This window comes from Leiobunum rupestre, chromosome 5 (assembly GCF_980474605.1).
Source record: "Leiobunum rupestre chromosome 5, qqLeiRupe1.1.hap1, whole genome shotgun sequence".
In the NCBI taxonomy this organism is placed as follows: Eukaryota; Metazoa; Arthropoda; class Arachnida; order Opiliones; family Sclerosomatidae; genus Leiobunum; species Leiobunum rupestre.
The window spans coordinates 50,434,129-50,444,083 of NC_143388.1; the positions used below are offsets into that span (position 1 = coordinate 50,434,129).

The 9,955-nt window shown below is 41.1% G+C and overlaps 1 protein-coding gene across 1 annotated transcript; it reads right to left on the minus strand.

Moving 5' to 3' along the window:
- Positions 1 to 5,770: 5,770 nt before the first annotated feature.
- LOC149945226 (uncharacterized) lies at positions 5,771 to 8,018 on the minus strand. Its single transcript, XM_090176440.1, has 3 exons — positions 7,232 to 8,018; positions 6,648 to 6,793; positions 5,771 to 6,511 (listed from the first exon to the last, which is right to left on the minus strand). The coding sequence occupies exons 1-3, from the start codon at positions 8,016 to 8,018 to the stop codon at positions 5,771 to 5,773; spliced, it is 1,674 nt and encodes a 557-aa protein (XP_090032566.1).
- Between the last annotated feature and the right edge of the window lie 1,937 nt (positions 8,019 to 9,955).

Genomic DNA, 9,955 nt, shown 5'->3' on the forward strand with positions numbered 1-9,955 from the left:
GGCCAGTGTACGGGACCGTTTCTCCCTATCCATCGTTGTGGAAATTCGTTGTTTAGGTAATCTCTCATGGCTCTGTGGTAATGAGGCGGTGCACCGTCTTGCTGAAACCACAGTCTTGTTCGTTGCGCCAACGGCAGTTCGTCAAGTTTTTGTTCTAGCTCATTTCCCAAGAAATCTAAATAACTCTGGCCATTTAGATTTTGCGGTAAGAATACTGGACCAATTAACCTGTTTCCAACAAGACCAATCCAAACATTCAAGCGCCCAAATTGAAATTTGTGACGGTGTTCATATCCCCAGTGTGGATTTGAGTCTTCCCAAATATGATTATTTTGTAGATTGTAAGGGCCGTCTCTTGCAAACGAAGATTCATCCGAGAATAGCATGTTGCAGAGGAATTGTGGGTAGTCGTGCAGGGAATTTAGCAGCCAGTTGAAAAAATCCAGCCGTTGTTGAGCGTCTCCATCTCGTAAACCGTGGTGAAGCGTTGCTCTGAAAAGATGGTACTTATGCCTATGTAAAATTTCCCAAATGCGAGTTTTACTGCAAGCCAAATCTTTACTCGCCGCTGCACAACTACTACGTGGTGATGCGGCAAAATAGGTCAAAACGGTGTTTTTAAAGTCCAAATCCCGCTGACCAGGCACACGAAATCGAAGTTGTACGTTACCATACTGATGAAAGTCATTTACAGCTCGCCTTACAGTAGTTATGGATAGTCTTCTATCTGGATGTCGTTGCTCAAAGACCTCACTCACTCATCGTAGATTTCTTCCACTTACCGCGTAGTAAATGGCCACTAGTTCCGTACGATCAGCTCTGGAATATTGAGGCATGATTGTTAAGATTGATTACGACAATAATATTACACAGTATGTATTACAGTTATTTAAATACTAAATAAATTTAAGGTTTTTACTGACCTTTAAACCTGTTTTCTATTTATCTTCTCGCCTATCAGGGTTAAAATAGGTTTCGAATACGACTAGATGCAAACACAGGCCTATCAGATTAAAAAACTAATAGGAAAAGTCAATAGCTAAATGAGCCAGATTGTGGTTTCAAAAAGAGTTCCACGCCCCATGAGAACCGAAATGTGAAATACTGTATATCAAAACGATGAATAGGGTGAAACGGTTCGGCACGTTGGCCATCAAGGTCGCCAGATCTTACGTAATTTAAATCGCCATTAATAATTTAATTAATTAATTTAATTTTTTCGCCATTGTCTCCTCTTTTTTTCAACGGTGTTTATTGCATTAAATACCAGATTAAGAAATTTCTGACTTTCATATAGTTACACTACTCTCCCAATGGAATTCAAAAAAGGTTATTCTAACTTGCTCAACTTGTATTTTTCAAGTCGTATTTTGTCAGTGATAAAGAAGTCTATTTTTTTCGCGCCAACACTATTTGTACGTTATCGGTGACGCTCTACAATTTTCTCATTGACAATTTTTTTATAGCACCTAGCGGTTAAAATTTTAATTTTCAAAAAACGTGAAAATATTTTTCGATTTAGATGCAATTTTGGTGGAAAGTGTCCCCCGGCACGTATAATATACAGTACAAATTTCAACTTTCTAGAACACATAGTTTTGGAAAAATATCAGAAAAAACCTCCTGTATACAGAAAATACCTGTGAGAAATTTTGAGGAGAAAATTCAAACCGGATATAGACTAAGTAACTTAAATGAATTTTGACTTCGCGATCGAAAGAAAGGCATTGCGACTTCACACCAATGGAAACACCGGGCGTCCGTCTCACAGTCTCTCCGTTCTCTCGTGAACGGCCAGGATTTGTAAGACGCGTTTAGACTTTTTCAACCCCACACACGTTCTTACACTTGGTCCTCCGCCCCTCAGTGTGGGCGTGTCTATCAGGCGCTATTAGATCGCGTCTATGTGGATAGCGCCACCCTCGTTAAAGCGTGTTTTCACGACGTTTGTCCGTTTTCCGACCACTGCCCCGTCATTTTACGTCTTCGTCACCCGCTTTCCAAAGTTCGGATGAAACCGGCTTATTTAAAACTCGACATTAAAGCTCTCGAAGATCCTGACTTTGTTAGTGACGTTAGGGCGTTTATTCGCCAATCCATTAAAGAACAAGCCTCGTCCACCGCTAGACGCTCGTGGTCTCAGTGGTGGTTTGACCAGTTCAAGCCCGATGTTCGAGCACTTTGCCGTGATTTTTGTAACGACCAGTCGAATTTGGAAAGATCCCGCCTACGCGAGCTTCAGCGAGAAGTTCGCGATTCAATGACCCCGAATGCCCTGACGCTAGAGACCTCCGCACTCAATTAAATGACTGTTTGAATAAACGCACGAAGGATGCTCTCCTAAAAAGTCGCATGGCCCACGTCGCAAACGTTGATAAACCGTCAGCTGATTTCTTTCGTTGGACTTCCCGCGTCTCCTCTGCGAAGCCGATGGAAAATGTTTTTGATTCTAATGGGAACTTAACCTCCGATACTACCCAAGTTCGAAATACTATTTCTGATTTTTATTCTGAGCTCTACTCTAATCCAAATTCTAATAGTTAGTGTAGGGAGCTGTTGGCTCGATCTCGTGGCATGCAGGGCTTGCCACCACCCTCCTATGCATTGTAACCCGGCCACCTGAATTAATGGCTTCAAAAGTCGCTTGATGACTTAGGCCTAAGGTGGTGCCTTGGGTATTAGCCTAGCTGATTATTATTATTATTACATGACCCCCTCTTCTTCTTTGCCGCCTTTCCTTCAAAATTTGCCTCAGCTTTCCCCGGATTCTGCCAAGTCCCTTAAAAATCTGTACTCGTTCGACGAGTTTACCCGAGCTCTCACTTCTATGTCCCGGGGTCGTTCCCTGGGTCTAGATGGGCTTCCTTCCGAATTTTATTGTACGTTTTGGGATGACTTAGGTCACGCCATTTTCCAAGTCTATCGTGAATTCCTCTCAAACATGAAAAATTATCCCTACCTCAACGCTTTCTCGAAGTCCGTCATGCGTCTTTTGCCAAAGAACGATGATCCTCGCGATCTTCGCAACTGGCGCCCCCTTTCTTTGACAAATGTTGACTACAAAATTTTCGCCAAAGTTTTAGCCCTTCGCCAAGGTTGCCCCCTTTCTGGCGCTTTATTTTCTATTGCTATCGAACCTCTGCTTCACCTTTTTGATTCCGAACTCTCTCGCCCGAATGAATTAGTCCATCACCGCCGACTTACTAACGAAACTTACGCTGACGACCTCACCGTTCTCATTCGAAGAAACGCGGAATTCCCTATTTTAAGACGCTGCCTAGACACGTTTTGCGTTCTTTCTGGCGCTCGTGTCAACTTTTTCCGGGGAGTTTTTCCATCGTTTCGCTCGCGAAGGAGTTTCCTCTGTTTTGGACCTCATCGACCCCGACTCACTCTGGTGGCGTCGCGTACCGGCTCTAGTCTCATCTCCCGAATGCGTCTCTCGCCTGCCCGCCAAGGCTTTTCGCACGTTACAAAAAGCTGTCCTCTGCGCTTTTCCCGACGTCTTCGACGACAACGGAGTTCGAGACGGTCATGTTTTTGGTGACTCTCGTTCGCCGATCATCGTACTTACTCTTCCCAGATCCTCGAGAACTTCACTCCCTCACTCCGGATCCGGTATTTCACGAACTGCCTACTCGTACATCATTCGCCTGGCGTTTTATCTACCTAAACCGATCCATCCGACTGACCTTTCCGCTCCAAAATTTTATAAGTTTTGGAACGTTAACTCCATCAACCCCTTTTCGGCTCGTCACGAAAACGTCACTCAGTGGCGTTTGCTACACAATGCTCTTCCCATCCCTACTCGCTTACACCATTTCGATCCTGACGCGTACCCGACTCGGGACTGTCCTTTTTGTCCAGCTGTCGGTGACGCGCTCCACATGTTTTACGCTTGCCCGATCATCACGACCATCCTGATTGGCGTCAATATGCTATTGTCTAAAATAATAGGTCACTCCCACAGTCTCTCATTATTGGTTTTTAGTCCCCGATTTTCGTCCCCATCGTGCTTGCAACCTGGCCTTTGTTCTCCTGAAAGATACCATCTACAGGAATAGTCTGCGGGACGGTCGCGCTCAGTCTCTTGGCCGCACCCCCACCGAACAATCTAATTTTATTTTGAATCGATTCCGCGGCCGGTTCATTTCGCGTGTGAAACTAGCCCTCACATGGGCTCGTAAACATAATAAACTTGAAAATTTCAAAGAAACATGGAAAGTTAACTTAACTGAATTAGAAAAATGGATCTAAAACTTATGAATCACTCGACATTTGTATAGCATACTTGTAAAAATTGTATATTATTAGCTAACTATTTTATTCATATTTATTCATTGTTTAAAAAAAAATAGAATGCTTTGACGTGTAATTTGTAATATTATTTAATTAATTTGTAAAACTAACCATGTTTTGGCGATAATAAAGCCTTTTATACTCTCTCTCTCTCTCTCTCTGTCTCAAATTAATTTAAAGCTTTTCTGCGCTTTGGCCAAAGACTACATAATGCTTCGCATATAGACAGGCGTCTCATGGTAAAAAAAATGTTAGTGATTTTGAGTGTGGCGCCATCTCTTAGCTGGTCAAAATGGTTTTTGCAATAGCTTTTAGGGCCTTAACAAAGACTATATAGCTAGGTTTTATGGTCTTTGGTTAGCGGGAATTTTCGAATTTGCAAGTTGTTTACAAGGTTATCTTTCTTACGAATACAGGTAGGCCCTTGCAATAACATATTATTAGATCCTAATTTAACTTAAAAGATACTCTTACGACTGAAAATATGTACAAAAATGATAAGACATTTATATCTATTGAATATTTTATTCATTTATCAAAATTTAAAATTATTTTACAAATCTATTTGTAGAAATGTTGGTTTCAGTTTTAGGAATTAACTACCATTTAACGCTGTCTAAAAGGATTTCTTCTTTGGTATTATTAGAATTTTATTTTGCTCTTTGGCTTTTACATAATTTATTTTTTAGGAAATAATATCTAAAACACTACCAATGTCTAGGAACTAAAGGCCATTTTCAACTGATTTGACAAATTTAGACTAGTTTACTATGGCATTTTAGGAACGTAAGGACTAAACGTCGCAAAGTAATAAGTAGTAGGTAAGATTTCTTCACGACTAAATTAGGCTGACATGTTTATTATTTTTTCCATAGCATGTTAAAGATTAATAGTAATTTCATTGAAAAGTTAAAACATTTACAAAATGGATCTTTGTGAGTATCAACAAGTGTTGTATTCTTAATAATTTTTTTGTAATAGCTGGTTTAGACTTGGTTTGAGTTTGGCTTCTTTGCGCTGTGCTCGAGTTTGCTGAAGAAGTACTATTTGCGGAGTTTTGATTTAAAATGGCTAACCTCTTTGCTGTGGCTTCGCGTGCTTTCTTATCTCTTTCATCAATAACTCCTGTATTTATAAATTTATCAGCATAATACAAACGCATACGGCAGTACAGTTTTAAGAGTTTTTTTTTAAAAATGCTTCACATATATCATGATTTTTGATTTTTTCCTTGGCATTTGCTATGTAATTTTGCATTATGTGTGGTTGGTGCATATTTTCATTAAATTCACAAAGAAAAACTTCTTCACAATGAAGCATTAAACATCATACCGCATCAGAAGGGGAAGTTAAACCGCCAAAGCTGCCTTTTTCATAACTGTATGCTTTCAAGTGGGTGAATATTTGTGTACCGTTTTCTAACGTTTCAGATTCAGTTAGAAATTGACAAATTTCTTTCAGAGAGCCGTATTTATGCTGGCCTTTTTTTTTGCCAAAAGGATCGCAACTCCTCCAGGTTTGTAGGTGCGGGTGCATCTTGAATAGCGGCTACCTTGGTCTCTTGAGGATGCAAACCAGCGGCGTCCAGTCTATACCCAAGAAAATCGACTGATTTTTCCATAAACTTGCACTTGTCTTTGTTTAGCTTCAGACCTGAAGTTTCGAGTGTGTTTAAAACTTGATCCAACTGTGACAATAAATCTTCGTTCGACTTCCCACCTATTATTATATCATCTTGGAAGGGAAGACATCCTACGTGGTTTTGTAAAATCATCTCAATGTATCGCTGGAAAATTGCAGATGCACTTGAGACACCAAAAGGTAAACGGTTCGGTTCGAAGAGTCCCTTTGTAGTGTTAATGATCAGGTACTTCCGGGATTCTTCATCAAGTTCCAGTTGATTGTACGCATTGCGTAAATCCAGTCGGGCGAAGACTGTGCTGCCGTTTAACTTAGCGAATACGTCATCCACTCTTGGTGTTGGGTATTTATCGACGTCAATTATTGTGTTGGTGGTTACTTTGTAGTCGCCGCACAACCTTATGGAACCATTACTTTTCATGATTGGTACAACTGGTGTGGCAAACTCTGCATGTGATACCTGGCTGATGATACCTTCCTTCTGGAGACGTAAGATTTCATTTTCAACCTTGTCTTTAAGGTGATAAGGCAGCGATCGAGCTTTGAAAAATCGCGGCGTTGGAGCATCTTTCTTGATATGACAGTAATTTCACCTTTACGTTTCTTAGACAACCCATGCCAGGTGAAAAAAGTTGCTCGTGTTTCTGCAGGATATTGGAAAGTTGTGACGTCATTAATACAATGTGGCTAATAGTAGCGTGACTCACGTGAGGTCCTTGAAATATCTTCATCTTTGACAAAATCCAACTACGTCCCATGAGATTAGGTCCAGGTCCCTTGTAGAAAAGAACGGGTAACTTAAACGTAGATCCATCGTGAGTTACGTCTACAATAGCCTGACCAAGGAAGGTGACTGCGTGACCAGAAAAAGAAGATAGATTTATCGTACATTTCGATAAAGAACCCAAGTGTGGAATTCGATCTTTCCAAGAATCGGAGATGAGTGTGTATGTGGATCCCGTATCTCCTTCAAAGGTAAGTGGTAGTTGGTTCACCAAGCAAGTGATTTTTATTGGCGGTGGTGAAGAAACGCTTGATACCGATAAAATAGCTTTTTCTTGCTTAAAGGTTGGAGAAGGTACCTCGGTTATATGAAACAAAAAATCATATTCAGGATTAGACGTTGAGTTGTACTGTGGCGTACTCTCGTCAGCTAAGTGATTAGTTAGTGCGGTCTGCGGCTTGGGTTTACGGTTACGTCTTCTTCATCCACTATTATTTCCTTGGCTTCGATTTTGATTCGACTTTGTTGGTGGTGGAGCAGCTTGACCGTTTGATCGGCACGCTTTACCGATATGTCCATATTTGTGACACTTGTAACATTCGGATTGTTTGAAAGGACATTCCCATTCCGGGTGAGAGGTACTCAGGCATCTGTGGCATTGCCTTGTCGCGGCGTCTGAGGCGTTACGGGAATGAGCCAATTTATTTTGCTGTCCTGAAGTCTGATTTGACATTTGTGACGACCTTGTATTTCGTTGATAGACTTTGTGGACATTGGACTCTTCCAACTTCTCATTTTTAATTACCGTTGAATCACGCTCGACTGATTCCATGGACTGAGAAATCGTTATTGCTTTTTGCAAAGTTAAGTTTTTTTCAGCCAAAAGAGTCTTTCTAATCTTGTCATTTTTTACACCAAGCACAATGCGGTCCCGCAACATCATATCTAGCGAAGCGCCGAAATCACAGTATTCTGTCATTTTACGGAGTGCAGACACGTATTGCGCTATAGACTCTTGGTCGAGTTGATCTCGTTTGTAAAATTTGCACCTTTCTACAATATCTGACGGAATAGGCTCAAAATTGTCAGTTAAAGTCTTGGTCAATTGATCGTAGGACTTGTCGGTAATTTTGGCGGGTGAAATTAAGCTTATGAGCAATGAATATGTCTGGGAACCCAATACAGTTAATAAAACAGCATGCTTTTTATTTCTTACAGCAGTGTTGTCAGCGCCTGGCGTTGGATCTTCTATAATATCATTTGCAATGAAATATAAATCCATACGTTTTTTATAAATAGTCCATGGCGTATCAGAACTGTCAAATTCTGGAAAATGTCCATATGCCGTAGCCATTTCCACTGTTGTTTTCTCCAAATGTTCTTAGCAGCGTTGCGGTACCGTTTATTTGCACCTTATTTCTTTCGTTCAGGCCTCTAGACTCGTTGTAGTCGAGGTAGCTCAAAATGGCGTCGCGTCAACGGGTTCTTCGCGAACGACAGAGAGAAAGAAAAACGCTATTTTACTGGATAAATTCGTTTACATATCCAGTTTCCGTCGCCAATTGTTATGTTTGTTTTCTAACAAATAAGATAACTCAAATTCATTAACTGCAATTTACTAAAACATTAGAAATACAACATATTTACAAAAGCACGACTTCTGTCGGCGAGGTACCGCATGTCACCTCCTTTAGAATACGTCCGATCTTCGGAGGCATATTCACCAGACAAGTGGCGCCATCGCGGTATAATGACGCGAACTAAATGGTAAATAAACATGACCCGAACACTGGCCATAATTGTTATCAATCAAATGTTTTATAATTAGAGAGTTCAAAATAAGGTGATCTTCGTCATCCAGTATCTGAATTATTTCAGGTTGTTTCAGAGCGACTCTTTTCCTGATAAGTAGCTCAGGTTCTTCAATGTTAGTTACTTGCAATGGTTTAAATTTACGTAAATGCATGAAATGAATGTTGAAATTCATATAAAAGTAATTGATTATTTATGTCTTTTTTGGAAGTGTTATGGGCTTCAGTGTAAGAAAATTTCATCTTCTTCTTCTTCGGGGTTATTAAATCTCTATTTGACAAGCTTGTTGTTTCCGGGGGCTTTGGGCAGACTGTATTACAAGCCTCCAAAGCATTACATCTGGGGCTCAGGACTTGAAATGGTGAAACAACTGTAATATTGAAAAAATAATTTACATAAATGCTGAAAATTAACTATAAACTTCATATTAAAGTAATTGATTATTTATGTCTTTTTTGGGAGTGCCATGGACTTCAGTGGAAGAACCTTTCCTTTAATTTGGGGATAGTACATCTTCTTCTTGTAGTATTGTATTATATGACTAGATGGCGCTAAACTATGAACAGTGATAACTGCGATAGCACGTGACACTTTCGCGCCTTTACTCTACTATAAATACGGCCTGTTTATATTTGAAAGACACAGACTGACGATCTCCCTCATGTATAACTAAAATGTAAATAAAATCTTTAACTATTTTGATACTACGACTAATGCCTTTTTAAACGACACCACATGGTGTCAGAAGTATCACCCATGCTACCACTACCCGTCTACTTTGCCTAGTCGGCGGTTCTCTTTTGCTGTCCTCTCCCTACCACCATGGCTACCCGCTTTCGTGGACCTGACCAGTTCGATCCTGGAACTTCCAATCCGGCTGCTGCATGGACGGCATACCGCAATAATTTCGAGTTGTTGGCTGCGGCATCGAAGATCAGTGATGAGACGGCCGAAACGCAAGTTGCAATATTCTTATACACTCTTGGGTCGCTTGGACAGAGGGTCTATGACTCCCTCGTTATACCTCTTCCTGCCGGCCGTGTGACACCTACTTTAGACGAAATTTATGCTGCCTTTGATCTCCACTATGAGCCGTATAACAATCCTGACTCCCATCGACATGCATTTTTCAAAACCCGACAGAAACAACACCAACCTTTTGATGACTTTTTGACTGATCTCCGTTCCCGGGTCCCAAACTGCGACTTTGGTAACCGATGTGATTCCTTGCTTCGCTATCAGATCCTTGCTGGAGTACACAACGCTGTCCTTCGGAAAACCTTGTTTTCGCATCGGAACCTTACTCTAGCCCAGGCTATCGCCATATGTCAAGCTGAGGAGACCTCGGCAACGCACGCCGGATTGGTTGATGCTGTGCCACCTCCTAATGGACCACCCGCCAACATACACAGGCGTTCTTCCTCGCAGTCGTCCCGTTTCCAGTCCCATCGTCCATCTTCCGGTCATCGGCCGGTTGTA